General features: G+C 36.1%; 1 protein-coding gene across 2 annotated transcripts; it reads left to right on the forward strand.

The window, feature by feature from the left end:
• The first annotated feature begins 221 nt into the window (after window positions 1-221).
• Window positions 222-19471, forward strand: VCAM1 (vascular cell adhesion molecule 1). 2 transcript variants are annotated; one of them, XM_037499722.2, is made up of 9 exons: window positions 222-474; window positions 1017-1292; window positions 3798-4118; window positions 5547-5813; window positions 9579-9854; window positions 11877-12197; window positions 13067-13333; window positions 14706-14972; window positions 18536-19471. In XM_037499722.2, exons 1-9 carry the CDS (start codon window positions 411-413, stop codon window positions 18694-18696), a joined length of 2220 nt encoding a protein of 739 aa, XP_037355619.1. In that variant the 5' UTR covers window positions 222-410; the 3' UTR covers window positions 18697-19471. The 2 variants fall into 2 exon arrangements, with proteins under 2 accessions (XP_037355619.1, XP_037355620.1); XM_037499723.2 differs by lacking the exon at window positions 13067-13333 and having other exon boundaries at window positions 223-474.
• The last annotated feature ends 6451 nt before the right edge of the window (window positions 19472-25922 follow it).

A 25922-nucleotide genomic window follows, 5' to 3' on the forward strand; every position in this document is an offset into this window, starting at 1 on the left:
GCTGTCTCCTCTCTTTCCTCAAAAAACCTCAGTTTGCATTAAGCATTACCTGATATCTTTCTTGCGAAGGTATTCATTTGAAGTGAAAATCAGGAAAAACTTTGGAAGTGTTACTTTTCTAGAGAAGAGAGAGTGATTTCAGCACTGAAAGCAACTGAGGGGTTAATCCTGGACTTGGCTGGGAGTCAGTTGAACTTTTTTTCTGGCTCTGCTCTGGGTTTCCCCTTGAAGGGATTTCCCTCCGCCTCTGTGTCTCAGCAACAAGACCCTTTATAAAGAGCAGACTTTCTATTTCACTCCAGTCTGAGCCTCACTGGTTTTGGAGGTCAGGACTCTTCCCAGGCTCTTTCAGGTGGAATAGAAAGGACAGTTTGGGACTCATTATTTTCTTATCACAGCAGCAACTTAAAATGCCTAGGAAGATGGTGGTGATCTTTGGCGTCTCAAATTTACTTTGGATGATGTTTGCAGCATGTAAGTCCTTCTCCTTGATCTGTTCCAAATGCTTGCATTGCATTTTAGCCCTGGTTTTGGCTTCAGTCAGTTTTGCTAGAGTAGGGAGGAAAAGCACTCGTATTTTTAAACAGTGGACAAACAATTTAGCTTAATTTTTAATATACTATTGAGTTAGTTGTTTGGAGAGTTAGATTTGCCTCCTGCCTATGTACCATTATGCTGTAATAGTTTTGAAGTGCAAATTAATGTTTTTTGGATAACTTTTTTCAAATGTCAAAAGAGTAATTGGATTCATTCTCTGTACTTGACAATGAGATCAAACTTAGCAAGTAACAAAACAGCACTGAGAAATGGGCATCAATTCAGAAAAATTGGTCCTTTGAAGTGAAGATGCATCCAACAACACCTTTGCTGTAACTCCAGGACTTTGCAGTTAGTTCAAAGCAATTTAGAAAGAAAATCAGCCAGATCATATTTTTGAAATTATACTCAAACAGAGAAGAGAGACTGGATCCTAAACAAACCTGTTATAAGTTTGTTTTCTGTTTTTGCCTTCACAGCTCAAGCTTTTGAAATTGAGATCTTCCCTGAATACAAAATTTTTGCTCAGATTGGTGATTCCATTTCACTGACTTGCAGCACAACAGGCTGCGAGTCTCCATCTTTCTCTTGGAGAACCCAGATAGACAGTCCGCTGAATGGGAAGGTGAAAAATGAGGGGAGCAAGTCCACACTGACCATGGATCCTGTCAGTTTTGAGAATGAGCACTCCTACTTGTGCACAGCGACATGTGGTGCTGAGAAGCTGGAGAAGGAAATCCAGGTGGACATCTACTGTGAGTACTTTAGAGAATCTTTGACTCTCTCTCAATTTTGCTGGAAAATAGTTTTTGTAAAAGGATATTTTAAAACAATTTTATAAGGGATATTCGTGTTCAGATTCTTGGACATACTGCATCTAGAAAGGTAGAGACAGCTGAGCCTAGCTATAGACCAGGAAACCAAATCTTGACTTTTCTTTCCAACTGTTTCCCCAAAATGCTGATCATCTGTGAGAATCAACCTATGTGGGCTTTAGTTTTCTTGCAATAAAATGAAGATCTCTAAGATTCTTTGTATTTTATATTTTTTAAAGTGTTATTTGAGTATATGCTTACATGTTTACTTAGTCATGTGTCTAAATGATTTATGAATTCCATCCCTCAGGGATTTTCCATTTATTTCTTCTTACACAATTTGGTGCTGATAAATAGTTGAAAAATTCAGTAGATGTTCCATAATTTAGCAACAGACTTTTATAACAAAGTTTTCCCCTTAGACATAAGAAAACTGCCTACAAGCATTCCACTAGTTTGACTTTGGGACAGATAAATTGTGGAGGCTTTTGTTTTTGTTTAGTGTCATGAAGACTTACTAGTCAACCGTTCAACCTCAAGTTAGTTGTTTGAAGAGTTAGATTTGCTTCCTGGATGTGAATGAATGCCCCTTGCTTACCAACCTACCAGAATGTATTCTAGTCTATTCTAAATCCAGCAAATAAATCTAGTGAAAGGGTTAAGCAATGAACCTGAAATAAATCACTGGCCTCTGGTAATTGATGACTACTAATTCCAAGAAAACAAAAACAAAAACTGGAATTCTATGGTCATCTCTTCATAAAGAGCTCATTTGATGATCTTATAACTATGGCAGGTCTCCTTTGCTATAATGGAGTCCAACTTCCCCCAGTAACCTTAATTGAGTCACCAACAATCCCCATAGGTGGCCAATGCTTCTCAAGAAACTGTGTCTGGCCGGCTGCTTTCAATTATGCTGATTGTACATGCATAGTTTATGTCTGAATAGCCTCCTGAGCCCCTTAAACAGTCCCCTTATATAAATACAGAGAAAAGAAGCAAGTTCTTATATTACCTAACAGCAAATGTTTGGATTATTGGCATATTTGTTAGCTCCAGAACATGACGGGCAGAAGTTATTGGTGGAAAATAAAAATAGTGTTTTTTCACACAGCAAAGCATTTTCAGTTCCTTTGCCTTTGCTCATTAAGTACCAAATAGCTGAAGATTTAAACAGAAATGAAGACCCTTCTGGCTTTAATTATCTTGCCTGCGATTGTTCAAGAACATCTGTCTCTTATAATGTTTAACTGTCCTGTCTCCATTCCACGTTCAGTTGCAGTATTCTTTACAGTTGGGAACTTTGTGTTCTTCTTATTTCATAGAATCTTGAATCCAGTCAATCTGTTTCAATCCTGAAGGTTTGTAATGAAAAGGTAACCCTTGCAAAGGAGACAATGGCTAACTGGAATAGTGTGTTTCCTTGACACTAAATGGTTCAAGTGGAATACTATTTCAGACTGTGAGTTAGGTATTTCAGGAGGCAAATCTGCCTTTCAGAGTTTAAAGATTGCACACATGTATCTTTCTACTGGATGAATTCCTGTCAGAAACACCATTGTCAGAAGTCAACTATTTAAAGTGGCCCTTTTCACTTAGCATATCTTGCCCATTAACTGTCCTTTACAATGGTATTCTAAGCCTCAAATTCCTTACCTGTCTGAAATAAAAGAATGTGATATAACATAATATAAATCTGTAGTAGCAATGTAGAATAATAGAAATCCTGGATTTAAATCCCAGACTTACCATTTACCCAGGTGTATGACCTTAGGAAAGTTATATAAACACACTATGTTTTCCTGTCTGTGAAATGTGGTCTCTATGGCTTAAGATTATTGTGAGGATAAAATAAGCTCATTTGTGTTCATGAATAGCACAATGGACCAGCACATATAAATTCAGGAAATATGAATTTCTTCTCCCTTCTTTTACTCTAAAACGTGCAACCCTGGGGCCTCCCTGGTGGCATAGGAGATAAGTCTCAGCACTACTACCACTAAGGCACACTGAGATGACCTGAGTTCAATCCCTGGCCACGGAGCTAACCCACATGGTACAACAGACCTCTTTTGTCTCATCTGCTGTTCCCCTTAGCAGTGTATTTCAGTAGATCTGCCTGTTCTTTCCACTCTGTCTCTGGTGAACCTTCGCACCCGCCTCCAACTCTGGCCTTCACTCCAAATCTTATAAGCAAAAGTAAATAAAATCTTTTAAAAAATGCAACTCTTTAAGTAAATACAGGATCAGTACTGAAGAACTCTGTAAAAAGTGATTCCAGTTCTTGAACCCACCCCAAGCCACAAACTGTTATTGAAACAATTAATTTGTTGTAGTAATTACATATTGATTAAAAAAATCAGTTTGCATTGCTTTAAATCTGTAACAAACTTTATATAAGATGAACAAAAAGCCTACTCTCATGTATTCATTTGACCTTTGCAGCTTTCCCCAAGGACCCAGAGATTCACTTCAGTGGCCCTCTGGAGTTTGAGAAGCCAATCACAGTCACATGTTTGGTCCCGAATGTTTACCCATTTGACAGACTGCAGATAGATTTACTGAAAGGCAACCAACTCATGAAGAATCAGGAATTTCTGGAGGGTATGCTCACAAAATCCCTGGTAACCAAGAGTTTGGAGGTAACCTTCACTCCTGTCAATGATGATATTGGAAAAGCCCTTGTTTGCCAAGCTAAATTACACATTCCTGAACTTGATGATAAGTCCACAGAAAGGGAGACTACCCAAATCCTGCAAGTCCACAGTAAGTATTTGTTGTCAGTCTTTATGAGAATTCAGTTTTGTATGAATACAGCAATAAACTTAAGAGCTAAGTCAAGAAGAAACTTGTTTGTTGTGGCTTTTTTTTTTTTTTTTTTTTACCATTTTTATACATTGAAATATGTTTGCCAACAGCATAATTCAATTAAGAGTCCTAGATTTGGTTACTTAAGTCAAGGCTCCATTAACTGTAGACTTGGGTCAATTCTCTATTTCCTATCTATTAAAGGAAAATAACAATATCAACTAGTTGGATAATAGCAATTGGGTTCAAATGATAAAAGGTTTTTATCATGTTTTGTAAACTCTTATGTCTTGAAATATCAAGGCATAGAGATTTTACAAGGTGAACACTTATTTTTTACAGGTATATGCACATGCATTTGCTTACCTGTACACATGTTCACTGGGGAAGAGATGAGGTTTGATTATCTTCATATTCCTGACACTCCTGGGGAATTAGAAACTGTCTGCAGTGTCAGAATTATATAGATGTAGTCAGAATGGGGCGTTTGCAATTGTATGGGGGAATATAAAAATAAAAATTAAAAAAAAAAAAAGATCCTTTCAGCACAAGTGGTATCTGTATGGAAACAATGTGGAAAAATAACCTGGTTATTTAATAAATATAATTGTTTAATTCATTTTAAAATAAATTGATGATTTAAAAAAAAAAGAATTATATAGATGTAGACTCACTATGCTATGCTCTCTTCTAGACTGAAATGTGTCCTAGACATCATATTTAAAAGGACCATTGTCTACTATTGCACATTTAGCTAGAAAAGAATGAGATGGAAAGGTCTTTATCAATATTTTCAGGAAATATTCAAAATAAGGAATATTTTTCCTAGAGAATACAAAGCTTGGCAAATATCTATAATTAAGTATTTGAAAGACAGTCATGTGGCTGAGGGACTTGATTTATTCTGTCACAGCAAAAGGCTGAATAATGACCAATATGTAAAAGTTAGTTACCAAGAGAAGATTTCAGCTAATAATGAGAGCTATGCAAAAATCAAATGGACTGTTTTTAAGGCAGTGGCTGGATTGTGTTATTCCACAGAATGGAAGCTGACTTAGATATACTTGCCAAGAATGCTGAGATGGGAGATTGTTTGAGAGATTGAACCACATTGCTCTGAGGGTCTTAATTCTGAGTGATTTTGGCCATCTGAAAATACCAAACATCAAAAAAAGTAACTCAATCAAGTTAATTAGAAACTGGATTGACTACTTTTTTATTTTTTATTTTTTTTTTTACTATTTCGGCAGAGTGAATTTGTCAAGTTTGTTTGGCAGAGTGAATTTGTCAAGTTTGTGAAAACACATAAAGACAGTCTGTAAGAAATATATTATCAGTGTTGGATCAAGGTGAGGCTTAGCAATTTCTAATACCATGCCTTTTCAGGTTCACCTAAGAACACAATTGTATCTGTGAATCCCTCCACAAGGCTACAAGAAGGTGGCTCTGTAACAATGACATGTTCCAGTGAAGGTCTACCAGCTCCACAGATTTACTGGAGCAAGAAATTAGGTGATGGAAATGTACAACTCCTTTCTGAGAATGCAACCCTCACTTTAATTGCTATGAGGATGGAAGATTCTGGAATTTACATGTGTGAAGGAGTTAATCCGGTTGGAAGAGACAAAAAAGAGGTGGAATTAATTGTTCAAGGTATGTAAAATGTAAATAAGGAATGACAAAGGTGTTGTTGCTGGGATTTGATCAATAGCATGAGAGTTTCAATGTCAAAATTGCTTCCTTAAGCTTCATTCATGACCCTCCTGATTGTCATTAATTATGACATTGTAAGGTCTTCCAAAGAACACAGCCCTCAAATTTCCTCAAAAAACTGATATACTATAAAATTCTGTGTTCATCTTCTGCATTCTGGAAGTCTTTCCTCCTAGAGTTTCCTTGGCTCTACTTTTCTGACTCTTCCATCTCTCATCATTCCTTTACTGCCTCATTCCTTGGCTTTCTTTCTTCCTTCTGCCTATGGCTATCAGTAATCCTGCATTATGCATTACCATGTCAAGTCCTCTTCTCTTCTTACTCTAAATTTTCAAGATTTGACTACTACAATGTTGTTTACTCTGAAATTCATGAAACCATTACAAATCACCAAATCCTGTCAGTTCTACCTCAAAAATGATCTCTAGAATATGATCTTTTTTACTAGCCCTATTGCCATTACAACCTCATTGGTCAGTTGGACTCTTGCAAGATGTGCTTCAATAACAATATTCATTGAATATAACTGTATTCCAGATACTTTAAATGTGTTGGCTGTAATTTTCAATAAACAACTACAGAATACGTATTTTATATCCATTTTACAGATAAGAGAATGGTGTTTCACAGAAACTAACACTGGCTGTGATTCATTGTACACCAAATATTTGCCAGGAAATTTTGCTTTCCACATTACGTATGTGTCATCTCATTAGTTTTTACCACAGTTTTGTGAGGTGAATAAAAACTCAGACTCAATATAGTCTATCATTTGCCTAGACTCAAATAGCTTATGAATGTATTTACTATGATTTTAACACAGGCCCATTTCAATTCAAAAACCCATGGCTTTTCAACTGTAGTTTATTGTCTTTTAAAATGATCACCCTATAGTCCCTCTTTCCCCAAGATAATCCTATGCAGTACTACAGGAGTTATCTACTTTAAACAAAACAGGCACTCTTTTACATTACCTCAACCAAATCCTAATTGCATATAATTAAAATCCATATTTCTTACAGTAATTTTATAAAACTCTTCACATTTTGGTCAGAAACCACCTTTGCAGTTTCTTTGGTGATCTTGTGCCTCTGTTCACACTTCCTCCTGACTAGAAGATCTATTCCCTTCCTTCACCCAGCAAATTTTTAACATCTTTCAAAACCAAGTCATTCACCCAATTCAGATTATGTCAGGCAAAGTTGGTCATTCCTTCCTCGGGGAACATTCAAAACTTCTTATATACAATAGCTAAGCTTTGGAAACAACCCAAATCCCCAAAAATAGATGACTGAATCAAGAAGATGTGGTACATATACACCATGGAATATTACTCAGCATTCAAAAAAGATAAACACATGCAATTTGCAGCAACATGGATGGCGCTGGAAGGGATTATGCTCAGCGAAATAAGCCAGAAAGAAAAAGAAAAATACCGGATGGTCTCACTCATAGCAGGAATCTAGAAAACTTAAATAAGGGACCAGGAAAATGAATAACTATAAGAAAGTGAAAATCAAAATCAACAAACAACTATGAACCAGAGACACTCTATGGGGGGTGTGGGGCAGGGAGGGGAGGGATTGGGGTCAAAATAAGGGGGTTGCAATTGTATGGGGAATATAAAAATAAAATTTATTTAAAAAAACTAAAAAATAAAAAAAATGTCTATGGGAAAAAAATCACTTTTTAGATTTGAATAAAACTGCTAATTTTGCATTCAAAAAAAAACTTCTTATAAATAATTAATGTATTTTTGTTCATTTTAGTATATGTTAAGAATCCTTGAATGATTATGCTTGGTGCTGGAGCTACAGATCTAAAAGTTATGGCACCCACCCTGGAAGAGCTTGTCTTGCTTTAGTGAAGAGAGTTAGACATATAAATAGATAATTTAGATATTATTTAGTAAGAACCAAAATGATATATCTATTTAAATACGTTTTTCATTAAACTGCAAGCTCCTTTATATCCCAACTATGTATTCATGTATATTAATACTGGGTGTGTGCCACATAACAGGTACTCAGTAAATGTTGAATGAATAAATTATAAGCATGTACAACACAAACTTAAAATATGAGAACATGGAGCTTCAACTTGAATGGTTAGAAAAATGAAATTCAAACTCACTTTTAGTAGATTAACTCAATTGGGTGTTAGGCTAGTATTTTCGCAAAACCTATTACAGTAATAAAAAGCATGTAAAGTTAATCATCTATCCTGGAATAACTCCACCCTGTGATAAACTGTATCTCATTTTCCCATGAAAAGGAAATGCATACTGGGCTTAGAGAGGATACTGAATGGAGAATTGGACTTTCAAAGGACTTATCTGTTGCCACAGTTACTTCCAAAGGAGCCACAGGTTTCCAAGGAAATACAGCGAGTGGCCTGGGAACTGGTCACAAATTCTCATAGTATATCAGTTTTTTGAGGAAATTTGAGGGCTGTGTTCTTTGGAAGACCCTACAATGTCATAATGAAATAACCCAACCAGAAAAACTGCTCTTTTGGGCATAGAAGAGAACCCTGAAAATGTACTCTTTGGATTGTATCAATATATAATGTAGGTTGAGATTTCTTTTTTCCATCGCCAATGTGCTATTTCCAGGGATGATTTTAATTGATTTTTCTGTGAAGTCTCAGCTGGTACTTTCAGAGCTGCCCAACTTCCCTCAGTTTCTTCAGGGAAGAAATCTGGAATTTCTTCAGAGTGAGATTTGGAATTCCCTTTCTCTCCAGACAGTAGTCACCTCAAAGCAGCCCATATGTCAGGCAGGGATAGCACTGGCAGTCAAAGAATGTTCCTGGACACTTAGGAGTTTGCCCTCAAATCTCAGTTTTCTGACCCTGAGTTAACAGTTAAATACCTTCCTACCACATCAACAAACGTTAGCCGTAGCTTATGTATACCTTAATGCTTAGATGTTGACTTTGCTTTCAGTATGATTCTGTGTGACTTTCAATGGTATAACCTTGTATTGTTGATTTAGAATTTCTTAAGTGCTAGTCTATCAGGGTATTGTGTCTAATCAGAAGATATCTTTTTGTAGCTTTTTCAGTATCTCTCTTAGACTTGATCTCCTCATGAGGATGACTTGATTTAGCTGTTTAAGTAACCAAAAAGTTAGAATCTTAAAACAGACCTGCCTTATTTCAAGCCCAGAACTTGCCACTTGCAAGTTGGGTGACATTAATTAGCATTTCTGAGCCTCATTTCCTCAAGGAGGAAGAGGAGACTTACAAGGAAAGAAGCAGAAGAATGCAAAAATGGAGAATGAATAGTACCAGTGCAAGATGTTGTGAGGATTAAATGACATGATATATATCAAGTGGCTTACACAATGCTTGACACCCTGGAACTTCTGAAATTATTTGAGCAGCTTTTCACTATTACAGAGATTTGATAAACTACATTTGATCTGAGACTGAATTATTGTTATGAAAAGATGCCAATCTCTGTCTCGACAAATTTTTATCTATATTCATTTTGTTAAATGAATGAATCAACAGCCTATTGTGAGTTCATTTTTAAAAGATGGAGTTTCATTCTTGATGGTCCCAAGGTGACAAGAGGTAATTTCTTCTTGGCACAGATGTTAACTGAAAGGAGGTCAGGAAAAAAAAAAATCTTTTATTGGAGTGTGGTGAAAGAAGAAAAGAATCTTATCTGCTTTTTATCTCATTTTTTTTTCCTTCCAGAGAAACCATTTGCTATTGAGCTCTCCCCTGGACCCCAGGTTGCTGCTCAGATTGGAGACTCCCTCGTGTTGACATGCAATGTCACAGGCTGCGGGGCCCCATCTTTCTCTTGGAGAACCCAGATAGACAGTCCTCTGAGCGGGAAGGCCAGGACTGAGGGGGCCAAGTCCACACTGACCCTGAATCCTGTCAGTTTTGATAATGAACATTCTTACCTGTGCACCGTGACGTGTGGGAATAAGAAGCTGGAAAAGGGAATCCAGGTGATACCCTACTGTAAGTAGTTTTCAGAATTGTTTACTGCCCCCCAACCCCCAATTTTACTGGGAGAAACAGAACATTAGTCTGTGATATATGTTGAGATCCATGGGGTTAGAAAGAGAATTTAGCAGTGTGAAAAGTTCTTAAATCTCTGCACCAGAATTTTTGATGCAACTTAATTCATTAAGTGTCTGTTACATATGTACACAGCATGCATGACCCATACTTTGTATCTTATCAAGACTCCTCAGTCATGCTCTTGAACATGTTGCATGTTCATTTCTTCCTGTCTGCTCTGTGTACATATATGGGGTGTATAGAGGTGGTAGTGAGTAAGGAGTGGGAGGTCAGCTTCCATTCAGATAATTGGGTAGAGGTGACTGCTGCTCAATTATTCCAAATTGGGAGGGGGTTGATACTTGAGTCTATTGTTTTGAAAGCACATTTGAAAACTGATCTGCTGTGTGTGGAAAATAAAGCAGTGGGGACCAGGAGAAAGTCAATGATGAAGATGGAGAATTACATTGATCATAGGGGATGGTGAGTGGCAGCCCAGGTAAAAAGCAGAACCAGGAGATAGCACTAGATCATAATATCGATGTGCATTGTATGCATACACTCCACTTTTCCTTTCTGTCCTTGTTAACTTAATAAAAAGTTAACCTCCAATCTCTCTGAATTTGACATTGCTAGAGTTCCTCAGTTTATAATGAATGAGAATCAAAATATGCAAGATCACAAAGTTGAGAGGGTTTTCTGAGAACAAATTCAAGAGAACAACTGTAGATATTTTCTAGCAGAAAACCTGCCCAAACTTGTATTACCCCTGAGGAGTTTGTTCAGAATAGAGTATGTCTATAAAGGGACTTGAATCTCTCAAAAGAAGGGTAAATTTTACTGTGTTATCATATTACCCAGAATCCAGGATGTGCTGATGTAAGCACATTTCCAGCAGAAATGAGAACCAGCAGTGCAGTCTTATTGCAATATTAAAATTTTAGAGAATGTATAACTTCAACAACATTTTGCCCAAGCAGTAAGTCTTTAAGCATTGCTCTTGCTCTTGATAACTATTTTGGTTTCATTTTCCTTGATTTGCACCAGATGTATTATTTAGAATCTAAATCTCTTATAGCTTTTCATAACTACAAGTTTTAGCTGAGAAATATTTAAAGTTTGCTGTCTAAACTTGGCTATTGGAAATTAAAATGTCTAAATTGAGAATGGCCCTGTGGGAATTATTTGATATGGAGGCTGCAAGGCTCTGTAAAACCAAGCCTGTGTTCTGAGTTCAGAGAAATGCAAGTTCTGATCTCAGCTCAGTAACTTATTAGATAAGCTGCCTAGTGAAAATCTTAGCCTTTATAAACTTTACAGGTTTTCCTAGCATTAAAATGCATTTTCTATGTCTTTCCAGCTGTAAAATATGTAAAATAATACCCATTTCATCACACTGTTTTTAAGACTGTGATAATGAATATTAAGAGACTGGCATATAGTCAATAGTCAATATATTATAGCAAATATTAAAATTGTAGTTGCTAAATAAGATAGTGGAAGCTGACATGACAAGCAGTAAGATTGCATCACTAAAAGAAAAAATAAGAAGTCTTTTTTATTTGATAAGTGATGTGCTTAGCCTTTTTTCCCCCTAGCATTTGTTTATTTTTTATTTATTGAAGTTATTTTGGTTCACAACACCATATGTGGTTCAGAGGCATGGGTCATACCTCTTCACATGTATGTATGTTCCCACACCATACCCATCACCAATTCCCATAATCCCCCACCATAGACTATTGGGTACCCTGTCTATTTTATTATATTTAATACCATAAATATATACATATTTATATACACATATATATTAAATATATTAAATATAATATATATACCTAATGTTTTCTATATATTTGTGATCATTCTATCCCAGGTGAGTTAAAGCTGTCATTTTTGAGAACTTTGCTTTTATTAAAGAATAGTTCCATTGTCCAATCAACTGACACTTGCAAACACCATTTTGCTTGGTATTTGCAGCATTTCCTAGAGATCCAGAAATTAAGATGAGCAGTCCACCAGTGAATGGAAACCCGGTCACTTTAAGCTGCGTGATTCCAGAGGTGTATCCTTCTGACCAGTTGGAGATTCAGTTACTGAAGGGTGACAGTGTTATGAAACATCAAAACTTTTTGGACATGGTAGGGAAGAAATCTCTAGAGACCAGGAGTTTGGAAATGACCTTCATCCCCACCACTGAAGATACTGGAAAAACTCTTGTTTGTCAGGCGAAGTTACATATTGTTGAAGTGGAATCTGAACCCAAACAAAGGCAGAGTTCACAGACACTTCATGTTAATGGTAAGTACATATGTGATATCTCCACAATTTAACATGAATTTTTTTTTTATCATGGTTGCTGGGCAAGAACTAGCATGAGGCTAATAGTTAAAACATTTGTGAAAAAACCCTGAAATTTCAGAATATGATTATTATAGCAAACCATCCCTAAGAGTTAAAACAACAATTGCTTATTTGCATATGAGTCTATGAACTGGTGATTTGGAAAGGCGGTGGCTGCTCCACTCAGCGTGGTATCAGATGAGCTCACTCACGCATTCTCGGTTAATTGGCAGGTCTGTGGAGGTTCCTGGTCCTAAGTGCAACCTTCTCTGGGGTGTCTGGACCTCCCTTTCTCCAGGCAGTGTCTCAGCCTCAATGGAGGTAGCTTAGGCTTAATCACCAGACTGCGCTGTTTCACGAGGATGTTAATGAAAGAATCCTCTTAAATCTAGGTTTGGAATGCCTGGTGTCACTTCTTCCAGGTTATATTAGTCAAAGTGAGTCATAAACTGTGATTAAAGGAGTGTGAAAAGAGACTCCACTTTTACATAGGAGATTCAGATAATTTACGGTGATGCTTAATGTGCCACACGTCATTACACACCGTCCATGCACACCCATCCGTGAGCACCCACCCTTTTTGACAGTAAGAATGATTCTACAGAATGATTTCTGTTACAAAATATCTATGATGTACCCCTACTCAGCCCTATCATTCTGTATCTGCTAAAGTAAATAGGGACAGAAACCTCCTTTGGTATAAAGTTATCAAAGTTTATAAACTGTTCTAATCCACTGAATCCATGGCCCAGTTTGGCAATACCATTAAAACACTTGGGAGTAAAGGGTTTAAGGGGTTAAACTAACAAGTGTCCCTACCTTTTTAGTCTCTCCCAGGGTTCCAACCATCTTGGTCAGTCCCTCCCCAACTCTGGAGGAAGGTAGTTCTGTGAACATGACATGCTCTAGCAATGACCTTCCAGCTCCCAAAATCCAGTGGAGCCGACAGCTAAATAATGGGGATCTACAGCCTCTTTCTGAGAATACAACTTTCAATTTAATATCTACAAAAATGGAAGATTCTGGTACTTATGTGTGTGAAGCAATTAACCAGGCTGGAATAAGCAGAAAAGAGGTAGAATTGATTATCCAAGGTGAGCGGAGTGTGATTAATCAGTTACTATTTGTCATTTTGGTCATGTTGCTGCTTTGGAACAAAATCCTCTTTAAATACAAGATTTTTAGTAAAAAAGTGTGTTTAGGGTTTTGAAGAGCTCATGAGGTTTCCTATGCCTAGAAAGATGCCAGAGTGATACTTTCTCATGAGCCATTCCAAATCGTTTAACCTGAAGTTCTTTTAGTTCACGTGGAACACTAGCTCCAGGACCTATGTCAAGAGTTCTTTACACTTAGGAGGAAATGATGATGGCATTGAAATAAGGATGGGAAGAGCTCTATATGTATTTAGAAATGAAAACTAGCACATCTAGAAGATTTGCCAAGATGCCTGCTAGTATTTGCTTAAAAATCTAAGAATGCATTCCCCTGCCCCCCAGCCCCAGAATATTCTGAGATTAAGAGTAGCTATGACAGTGCCCTCTGGTTCATATGTTTATTGACATAGAATTCTTAGAATGGACTAAGTGATCCAATCTAGGAAGTGGACTTTCCTCCTACACACACATACACACACACACACGCACTTCTCTTCAGGAGGAAGAGCCAAGACTGACAACAAAATTATTCCTAGTTAACAGGATGATGCAAAACCATGAAGTAATCAATTTGGATTTGCCCCCATACCTTCCAGGGCCTGAAACATCACTGGGGCTGTCATTTTCTCTCTCAGCCCTTGATATTATTTCTAATAAACTATTGGTGACTTTCTTATTATCTCCATAATAATAATGTATTTTAAATGAACAACCTTAGGAAAAGCGCATAAGATGGTTGTCACAGCACTGTAGCTGTAGTTGGGGAAAGACTCTCAAATCAAATCACAAAACTCATGGATGTAACAGGAATCTCAATATTAAAATGGTGAAATGGCATCTCTGCCTGTAGGCCATGTTTTAGTAGAGATGCCGTATGTGAGATATTTATCCCAGTGGCTGGCAACTTGTAAATGGTATTTGTAACCCATTTTTGAACAGCTTAATTTCTTGGGCTGGGAGGGTCCAACTCAAAATTCAGAAGCCTGTACAACAGCATGACGAGAAAAAATGTTCTATTCTACATTGGAGTCCTATAGCTGTTTTTATACACCCATTGTTTGGCTGGGCTAGGGGAAGAATTTACATTAAGGGACATGAGAGAAAGGAAGCATGTCTTCTTCAATTAAAAGCATCATCGTTTAAACAATCCAGTAAATGCTTAAGTGCTTTACCTCTTTAATTATACCTCTAAACACTTCATGCAAACAGTAAGCATAAATAACTCCTTGACAACTATTGATAGTTATTAAATTAATATGGAATTGTCTTATATTTCACTTAATCGAAGGCGACTTTTAAATTCTTTTTACAGTTGCTCCAAAAGACATCCAACTTACAGTTTTTCCTTCTGAGAGTGTTAAGGAAGGAGACACTGTCACTATCTCCTGTACCTGCAGAAATGTTCCCAAAACTTGGATAATCCTAAAGAAAAAAGCAGAGACAGGAGACACGGTGCTGAAGTCTACAGATGGCGCATACACCATCCACAAGGCCCAGTTACAGGATGCAGGAGTGTACGAATGTGAATCTAAAAATGAGATTGGCTTGCAATTAAGAAGTCTAACACTTGATGTTAGAGGTTAGTTCATTTTTTGTTTTTGTTTATTACTATATTTTTATTATAGGCCATAGTTTTGGTGCATCATAAAGAATTTCTAGAATTAGGTGTATGAGTTGGCAAAGTGAAATTGAATTCCATGTTGTTGGTGGTTATTTCTTAATTTTTTCTAAAATACTCACGCACAGCTGCTCTGTACTATGGAGTTTAGCCAGGAGGCCAAAATTAATCATTGACGAATATAGAATTCCCATTTGCTTTTTCAAAGCTGACAATTCATCATTGGTCTCTGAGGTCTTGCGTTTTCTAAGTATTTAAACATATTTTCAAAGCTTTTCCTTGGGGGTTATAAGGTAGCTAAAGAAATAGGATTGGTATATGGAGAAGGAAGGGTCTATTCTGACTCCTTCCTACCAGAAGTCACTCTTGGAACATGGAGTGACTACATTATTTTCTAGATTGATTTGTTTCAGTATAATAATCAGGAATGACTATCTTGATGCTGAACAGTATAAAAGAATCTCTAGATCATTTCCTCTGTAAAAACCCAACCCCCTTGTTCATCCTACTCTATTCTGTTGGAAAGAAAGGAAGGGACCAACCAATGGCCCTAGCAGAGAAACTTCAGGGCCCTTTCTCTTGTAAGCCCTCTTATGTATGCACAGGAGGATCTGTTAATCTAATCGGTGTGAGCAGAATGTTTCAACATTTAGGAATCAGTCTCCCACTCCTTACACACTAATGAACTACCATTGTGTATTTGAAGCCAAACTTGGAGTGGAAAGTCCTACAAACAAAAGGCAACTCTTAGAAACCACTGGTGTTTGGCTATCAGTTAGCAAGCAATGTAAAAAAAATTTGGAACTCACTGAGGAAAAAAGCAAACATTTTGTTCATCTGGTCAAATTTCTCAAGGTTCCAAATCTTATTGTGTTTTCTGCCTTTATAGTACATCTTCAAAACATAAAAATATCAATATAGCCATCTAGAAATGTTCAAACAGGGGGAAAATATTACTATTGCATGTAAAACTTTTATTCATCTGTCTGAAATGATTATCCTCTAAAGAGGTAATCTGGTCAGTAAAATTACTATGTGTTCAAAGAACAGAACACTTATCTGTGTCATGTCACTGAAAATGACACAGGGGTGTATGTAATCAGTGCTTCCCAATGAAGTTCAGGATGATGATTCTAGACTGATTGATATCTCGGTGATGAGTAGGTTGAAATTCATTTGTTCCTATTTTCTTTAATCCTTGATGTCTCCAGACCACCCTTAGTCATGCTTAACCCCAGGAAATTAAATTTCTAAAATTTTGGTAATGACTTTTGTCCTTAATGATTCTCCTTAAAGGCATGTCAAAGCCTCTCCATTTTTAAATCTTTCCTACACATTGTCTTTTCTAATGGCTTTATTAGATTACTAACTTAATTACTAACATAATTGTCATGTTTTACTCATTACTTAAATGACCAAAAAGTTAATCTTACCTAGTCAAAAATCTAGAAATTCAGTCCTCATACAAAATATGGTTTAATATAAGTAGACATAAATAGAGACCAAAAATTGGCATTTGCAGGGGTATTTTGAATGAATTTTCTTTTGCATTTAGTTGCATTTTTTAATTTGTTTTGTTTTGTTTTAGTTTGAATGTATTCTAATGATAGAAATAGTTGGAAGCCTTTCAGAATTTCATTGTTTATACAACTAATAGAAAGCCATATTTGAAGATTGCCCTGGTTACCAACTGAGTAGCAAATTTGTGTTTTACAACAGATGTCTGTGGGGAAAACTGAAAGGCAAAAGATGATATTGATTATATTGGACAGGAGGAGCAGAAATGCCGCTGTCCAACAAGTCATCTTTATTAATGCCTCTCTATAGTTATGATAATGGACAGCCTATTAAAATATTACCCGTGTACTTTTTCTAGTTCTGCTCTAGCAAAGTAGAAAAATGAGTCAATTGTCATTTTGTTTAGGGTGAAATTATTTCAACTTCAATAACTTAAAAATTTTTACTTCCTATTATCATATTTTTTCTATATGGTTGACCTCCAGTGATTAGAAACTTCTAGAAAGAATGTAGTGATTACCCAAGATTATTCATTTCTTCTGGGACTGAGCCTAAATATATGCCTTTTAAAGAAATTTAATACTTGTGAGGTCGTACAATGCTATACAAACATAAGAATAAAGATGAATCTCCAGTAAATGCCATGCTGTCTTCTGCAGATGTTTTCAAAGGGTTAAAATATTAAATGGTATTGTGGTTGTCAGATGATTTTTAGTAGAAAGAGTACTAATTTTGAAGTTTTTTTATACTGTTACCTTCTATATCAATTTTGCACCTATATGATAAAATAACCTTACGTAGAAATAACAGGATGTAAAGAGCAAAAAAGTTTTAATATTAAAAACAAATGAGGGCCTCCCCAGTGGCGCAGCGGTTGAGCACTGGGTTGCGAAGCTGCCCGCGGCCTCTGCGGCGCAGGTTCGATCCCCGGATGCTCCCCGGCCACCGGAGAAGGGTCCCACATGGTGCGCAGACCTCTCCTGCCGCCCGCTGCTCCCCTCAGCAGTGTACTTCAGTCCTTCTGCCTGCTCTGCTCCCCGCTCTGGCTCTGGTGAATTCTCTCACCCTCCCGCGCTTCTGACTGTACCCAGTGCATGTATAAACAAAACAAACAAACAAACAAACAAATAAATAAAACATGCCTCTATAAAAAAATAAATAAATAAATAAATAAAAAAACAAATGATTGCATGTCAACTACTCCAAACAGTGATCCAGATGTACTAGCTATTCAGTAGTGGATCTAAAAGAAAATAGATATATATCCTTAAGTAACTTATAGTCTGGAGGAAGAAACCAAATTTAATAAATAAATGATTAACTTCAAGTTTTGATAAAAGCTATGACATGAACATGCAATGGTTACATAAAAGTATTTTAGGGTTCCTAATTTGGACTGGTGGAGATGTGGGCCAGACAAAGTCTCCCTGAAGCATAATACTATCCAAATAACTGCCAAGAAATAAACATATATTAAGATGTCTTCCTTCAGAGATAACTGTATATTTCTGAAAGAGTTATCAGGAAGACTTCCTTCCCTTACTACATTATACATGGTATTTAATTATAATGGTGGCACTCTGGATGTTAAAAGGATTTTCTTGGAGAAATGTTTATGGTTTTCCATTCAATGTGATCAGAATCCTAGTTCTTTAGTAAATTTATAATTCCCAAAGCAAGTCAACTTTCCAATTCCTCCTCTTTTAAATGAGCCTTTAAAAGTTGCCCCTTCTTTCCATTCTACAACTGACCTGAATCTATTTGAATTCAAGTTTGGGTAGGTCAGTAACTGTCAACTTTAGAGTTACCATGACCATTTCGACTACCAGCTGCTTATTTGGATAATTCAGAAAATATGCATTTTGGGTTATGTTGGTCTTTATCACTGCTTCAATTTATGTCTCTTTGGAGAACTGATCGTACTGTTAAAATAAACCATGTAACTGTTATTAAACAGTTTCTTTTTTGTCCTAGACATTAATTGCATCTATTCTGTTATTTTCTAGGAAAGGAAAATGACAGGGACTATTTTTCTCCTGAACTTCTTGTGCTCTATTGTGCATCCTCCTTAATAATACCTGCGGTGGGAATGATTATTTACTTTGCAAGAAAAGCCAATATGAAAGGGTCATACAGTCTCGTAGAAGCACAGAAATCAAAAGTGTAGCTCATGTTTGAAATGTTCACCCAGAGACACTATTTACCAGTCAGAATTCTTAATACTGCTCATCATTCCTTGAGGAAGACAACAGCTCAAAGTCCAGACTTTCCTAATGCCACGAACTGTTAGAGAGAAATGGTTGCCTGTGCCTTTTGCAGTCAACAATAAGCCAAAGGGAAACTTTCTGCCTGAAAAACAGACACCACCGAGGTGTGATTATTGGAGTGGTTCCTGAAGGTGTACATACAATAACAAGCTCTGTATATATGTAAAGTAAAATTATGCCATAGCAAGATTCATTGGAATAACAATACTCAATAGACCTCTGAAACAATTGGACAACGTTGCTTGAACTGATATAACTTAATGCATCATAGGAATATTTAACATCAATATTGACTGGCAGCTGACCTATGTCATCTTTTTAATATATTATTTTCTTACCAAAATGTTATTTCTATGAAGTTATTGATAACAGTTTCATGTTTTATAAAGATGCCGGTGTTTTATTTTTTTTGTAGTCAAATGAGAAATCAAGAGGACACTGGGTTTCAGGTACTAAACTCTTCAACCTCCAGTATAATGGTTGATTGGATTTCTCTGGATGGTACTGATTTGGTACGGAAATGTTTTATGATGTTTGTTCATCAGACTCTGTAACTTTCCCAATGTTATCTGAAAATGGATTTTCCTTTGACTTTCCTCTGTAAATGTTTAGTTTTTATGTATAGTAAAGTGATAACTTCTGGAATTGGAAGGTTGTGTGTTTATTATAAACTGCCTCTTTTAATCATGTTGCTGATATTTATGAAATGCCAAGTTTTAAGAGTAAGGGGTTCAAACACATAGAAATAATAAGCAGATACTGAAGAGTGGTTCTCAGACTACTTTATCAGAATCACCATAGGAACATGATAAAAATTCAGATTTCTTATGCCACCCTAACTATGGAGATAATCTGGTTTTATAACTTTGGAATATGTAACTTTTTAAAAATGTATCATACACAAAAAGAGTGAATGTAGATGAACATGGCACACATTAAATAGCAGTAAATGAACACCTATCTAAAGAGATAGACCAAGAGATAGAACATTACTATTCTTCAGAGCCTCTTAGATGCCATTCACTGTTACAATTCTTCTACTGAGCTGTAACCAGTACCTTAAATTATATATCAACCATTCCCTTGCTTTCTTTAGAGGTTTTATACCCATATAGGTAGACCTGAGCAGAACATTATTTGGTCTTGCCAGGTTTTGAGATTTACATAAACATAATCAAATAGTGTATTTGTCTTGTGATTTTATTCTGTCACTCAAAATTATGCTTTTATGTAATCCATCCATGCTGTTATAGCTAAATATCACTCATTTTTATTACTCTATAGTATTTCATTATAAGATTTTGCCACAATTTATCCTTTCTATTATTGATGGACATTTGGACAGTTTCCAGTTTTTTCTATTATGCTCCTGGAAACATTATTTTATCTGTTCCTGGATAACATGTGTAAGAATTGACCCTGCAATAATTTTTCTAGAGTTTATACATACTAATGAAATAGCTCATTTGTAGGAAAGATATATGTCCAAGACATTGGGAAAGCCAAGCTAGTTTCTGAAGTAACTGGAATCATTTATACCCCCACTAGCAGTAAATAAGAATTCCCATTCATTAAACAGCTTACCAAATTTTGGCATTGCCTGACTTAGATATTCTTATCATTTTGGTACAGAATGATTTCTCATCATTTGTGTTTCTTTGACTACTAGTGAGTTTGAAAATCTTTTCATACATTTAAGGATCTTTTATCTTTAGGTTCATTGGAGCTTGCTCCTCTGAACTATTTGAACATTTTTAAAAATTTATTTATGCATGCAAGAGCTGGGGTATAGGTCAGAGATATGGGGGCTGAGAGGATCCACCAGAGACAGAGTTGGGAACTGAACAGGAGGATTGACTGAAATACACTGCTGAGGGGAGAAGCAGGTGAGCCAGAAGAGGTCTGCCATGCCATGTGGGCAGCTCCTTGGCCGGCCAGGGATCGAACTCATGTTGCAGACGCTGTGGATTGCTTCACAGTATGATGCTTAACCCCTTGCACCACCAGGGAGGCCCTATTTGAACATTTCTTTAGCTGTTTTTGTTAGTTTTTCTTTTTTCTATTATTGCAATTTTATTGCAATAATGTTGGTTTACACCACCATGTATGATTTAGAGGTATAAGTTCACACATCTTCAGATGTAAGTCACCACACCTACCCACCACCAAAGCACCCATAACACATTGGGATCCTTCCCCTTTTTTGCTCCCAACTCTCCCCACCCTCCCTGGCTGGTGACTTCAATTCTTCAGATAAATTTCTGAAGCTTGTTTTGGTTTAATTTGGTATGTTCCTTTATTTGTTTGTTTATTTCTCTATATTTCACATGCGAGTGAAATCATCCAATATTTGTATTTCTCCCTCTGACTTATTTCACTTAGCATAGTCCCATCAAGTTCCATTCATGTTGTCACAGATTTCAAATTTTCATTTTTTTTATAACCGAGTAGTGTTCCATTGTGTGCATGTGCCACATCTTCTCAACCCAGTCTTTGTTGTTGGGTGTTTAGGTCATTTCCATAATTTGACTGCTGCAATGAACGTAAATGGTGCTGCAATGGACATAGGACTACTTAAAGCCCAGGACAGATGGTTTCACCAGTGAGTTTTACCAAACTTTCAAACTTCACCTAATCTACTTAAACTTTTCCTAAAAACTGGGATGGAGGGAGTGCTTCCAAACATGTTTTATGAGGTCAAGTTTGCGTTATGAGAGAGAGAGAGAGACAGAAGGGAGGTTGGTGAGAGAGAGGGAAGGAGCAAAGGAAAGAGAGAGAGAACTACAGAACAATAGCCCTAATGAACATAGATGCAAAAATCCTTAATAAAATCTTAGCAAACCAAATAATTTTGCTGATAATATAGTGACTTTTCTATTCTTATTCATTCTTGGGAGATTTAAAGTAGAGAAGTTCTAGATATCGCTCTTGTGTTGGTTTTAAGTTTTGCAAACATCATTCATTACCCAGTTTGTGACCCAACTTTATCTTTACTCTGTCAACTTTCTCTTCACTCAGACTTTACTATCTTTTGATGAATATCACTTAATTTTTATAGAGACCAAAATTTAATCTTATGTCTTGTATCATCAATAAAAAAAATCCTTTTTTATTATGAAGCAGAAAATTACACTGTGCAATTTCAAAAAAAATATAATTTTAGTTTTAAGTTTGGAACTCTCACCACATTGGACTGATTTTAAATACAGTGCAAGATAGGAATCCAATTTTCTTGTTTAGATGATAAAATAATTGTCCCAGACCATGGATAACTATACCATTTGTTGAAAAACCCATAATTTCTTCCCTCAGCAATGTAAGACCATTTGTCCTTTATCAAGTAAACTTGTAGGTCTGTTTCTGGACTATCTATATTGTTCTCTTAAGAAAGTTATTACTTTGATGTCAATAAACATTGTGTAAATTCATACCTTATAAGACAAATCTCTCCAACTTTTTTTTAAAATATATTTGGGCTCCCATGTAAATTTTAAGGTCATTTTGTTAAGCCCCACAAAAAATATTGTTGAGGTTTTGACAATGATATTGAATCTATAGATCACTTTGGATAGAATTGACATTTTAAAATTATTGAGTTTTCCAACCACTTAACAAAGTATAGTCCTTTTATATTTAGATCATCTTTGATATATTGCAGAAAAGTTTTATTATTTCCTTCATTTTAAATCTTATTCCTCTTATATTGGATTTATTTCTAGGAAGTTTATATTTATATTTTATGATATTAAAATTATATTTATTTTTTGATTGCTGAATAATATTCCATTGTGTATATATGCCACATCTTCTTGATCCAGTCATCTATTTTTGGGCATTTGGGTTGTTTCCAGGTTTTACCTATTGTAAATAGTGCTGCAATTAACATAGGGGTACAGGTGTTCTTTTGAATCAATCTTTTTTGTCTCCTTTGAGTAGATCCCTAGTTAGTGGAATTGCCGGGAGCTAGAAGGAATTATGGTCAGTAAAATAAGCCAGAAGGAAAAAGAAAAATATCGCATGGTTTCACTTATAGCAGGAATATAGGGGAACCAAATAAGACATCAGTCTAAAAAAATAATAACAGTACAAAACACAACAAAGCAAAAACAGACAATTGTAAACCAGAGACATCCTGCAGGGGAGGAGGTGGGAGAGGGATCAGAGGGAGGGAGGGAGGAGCACAGGGGACTGAGGTGATGGTGCACCCGTGCCTTGGGGAAGGAAATTCTATGGGGACTACACCTGAGGGGATGGAGGAATCAAATATTGTTTAAACATGAACAGTGATGTAAAAAAATTAATATAAAAATGAATTTTGATAGGCAAAAAAATAAAATAAAATTAGATTTATTGAGGTATAATTTTCACTTACTAAGCTTCATTGATTACAACCGCAATCACGAAATAACACATTCCCATCACGTTAGACCCCATTGCAATAAAGCTCTTCTCCACCTCCATCTCCTTTTGTCCCTAGTGAACACAGATTTGCTTTCTACCACTAAAGTCTTGCCTTTTTTTAAATTTCTCATAACTGGATATAGTCTCTTATGAATGATTTGCTTCATTTTGTTCAATGCTCCTGAGGTACATCTATGTCATTGCTGTATTAGCAGTCTGTTCTTTCTTATTGTTAGAGCATACATTGCAAGGTCATAGCAAACTTTATTATCCACTCACAAATTGGATTGAACTGTTAACCATTATTAATAAATTTGGCATAAAGATCCAGATACAAATACATTAATGAGCAAGTGATTACATTCCTAGGTATCCATCAAATGCAAAAATATTAATTGGAAGGGATATAATCACAGTGCTGTTTATTGCAGCACTGTTTGCAATAGCCAACTTATGAAACAGCTCAAGGACAGCCTAGTGGATTAAGATGTGGTTTGTATACACAGTGGAATACTACTTGGTTATTAAAAAAAGATGAGTTATTCCTGCCACTTGCAGCAACATGAATGGAAGTAGAGGGATTATGCTGCATGAAATAAGTCAGAAGGAAAAATACAAATATCCCCTGGTTTCACACATATGTGGAAAATAAAGAAATAAAACAAAGGAAGAAAGATAATAAAATTCTTGAAATTTTGGCTATAGAATGGAGGCTACCAGAATTGTAAGGGGTGGTGTTGGGAAACAAAGGAGGAGGGTCCCCATGGACTATGGTAGAGATTTATGGGTGCCTGAGTGGTGAGCATTGTGGGTGACATATATTTGAAAAGGTGTGACCCTATACCAAAATCAAACAGTTCTGTAAACAAATGTTATCTCAGTAAAAATAATATAATTAATAAAAAAGAAAGCTTTTCTTAATGTAAAGGATGTTTTAGTTCACAATTTATAACTACTTTATTATTATCTTTCTTTTATACAACTTGCTTTGAATGAAAATGTACACAGTTGTCAGAATAATGAACAATCATGCTAAAAACTCAACAAGAAGTAACACTAAATACAGAAATTTAAGAGAGTGATAAAAATGAGCAGTCTTGCTTTGGCTTAAGGTCACGTTTGGTATTTAGACATTTAGGAATACAGACATGAAGTCCACTTAAAATGCAACAGACTTGAGGAGTTGCTGTTTAATGAAGTTTCTATCCTTGTCTTGCCAAATTTTATAGATATTACACTACCATGAAAATAACTTCAGTTCCCAGTCAGAAAACTGAACAACCAAGTTCAGTCTCACCAGACCCTACTTCTTCTTATTCGTTTGAGTTCCTCTTACTTAAGTGTCAAGTCATTTTAGAGTTGGCCCTTAATGTTGCATACTTGCATATTCTTTAGCCATTTAGCAGTGTCCTGGCAGAAATTTCCCCAAATTTTCTTTATTTTTTTAAAAGATTTATTTTTACCCATGCATACAAGAACTGGGGTCTAGGCTAGGGGTGCAGGGAAGGGGGACAGTGAGTGGATTCACCAGAGACAAACTGGGGAGCTGAACAGGCAGGTCTACTGAAATACACTGCTAAGGGGAGCAACAGGCAAGACAGGAGAGGTCCGCTGCACCATGTGGGTCAGCTCCCTGGCTGGGATCAAACTCATGCTGCTGTGGCTGCAGATAGCTTGATAATGCTGAGACTTAACCCCTTGTACCACCAGGGAGGTTTCTTTATCATAAGAATTTCATGGGGTACTCATAAAATATAGAGAGTCCTGGGCCCTACCCAAGACCACTAAATTAGAATCTCTGGAAATCAAAATTTTGAATAAGTATCTCTGGTGATTCTTCTGTCTATATTGGGGACAAAGTGTCCTATAAAAATAAGGATTTAATTATTCTATGAGTTTTCCGAATGCTTCAGAAGGTTTTGCCTGAGACTTGCATTTTGGAAGGATTTCTTCTGTCTGCACCACCTCCTTTCACCTTCTTTCACCTTTTCTGGAACCTTGGTCTGTCATTCAAACACTTTTTCTGTCTTCAACCTCCTATACCTGTTAACTCTTTTAAGAGTCTAATCCCTCCATCTTAGGAAAAAAAAAAGTTTTTTCTTAGTCCTTCATCCCCTATTAACTATAGTCCTATGTCAACTTTCTTTTCACAGAAAAAACCTAGAAGGAACAGCTATATACGTTACTGTTTGTCAAATATTGTGTAATAAACTTACATAGCTTCTGAATCTATTCCTACCAAAATCAGTAATAATCCCTTAACTTATACAACAGGGATAATATTGAAATAGGAAGTCAGTTTATTTTCATTTTTGATAACTTCCAATTTCTACATTCCCATTCATTGTTTCTTGGAGGCAAAGAGAACTCAGTTGAGAAAGATTGAATCATTACTCAATTTTAAACATCAAGCCAGATGTAGTTGAAGGCAATGATTATAAAAGGCAGACTATCTAGAGCAAGTAAAGCACTTTCTACATTCCAAAAATTCCCCTAACATCAGACGAGCTTAGAGATGTTAACATAACAAGTTATATTACGGAAAAGACAAAAGATATGATGTAAGTCTCTGACACACAGATGGGAGAGAACTTTATCATGGCAGAGAGGAGGAGCCAAGAAAGAGAAAGAAATGGAAGATAGAGGAAACAAATATCTTTAGCACTTTTTGCTTTGGGGTCAATATTATAGAATTATTCAGTAGAATTGTTATTATTCAGTTATT

The sequence above is a fragment of the Talpa occidentalis genome, unplaced genomic scaffold, assembly GCF_014898055.3.
Source record: "Talpa occidentalis isolate TD23 unplaced genomic scaffold, MPIMG_talOcc4v2.1 talOcc4.9, whole genome shotgun sequence".
In the NCBI taxonomy this organism is placed as follows: Eukaryota; Metazoa; Chordata; class Mammalia; order Eulipotyphla; family Talpidae; genus Talpa; species Talpa occidentalis.

Bases quoted from the DNA above. Each gene is read 5' to 3' on its own strand.
- VCAM1 (XM_037499722.2), top strand. From the start codon at position 411: ATGCCTAGGAAGATGGTGGTGATCTTTGGCGTCTCAAATTTACTTTGG. The intron at 13,334-14,705 runs GTGAGCGGAGTG...TTCTTTTTACAG, and splicing joins GGTAGAATTGATTATCCAAG to TTGCTCCAAAAGACATCCAA. The intron at 14,973-18,535 runs GTTAGTTCATTT...GTTATTTTCTAG, and splicing joins TCTAACACTTGATGTTAGAG to GAAAGGAAAATGACAGGGAC.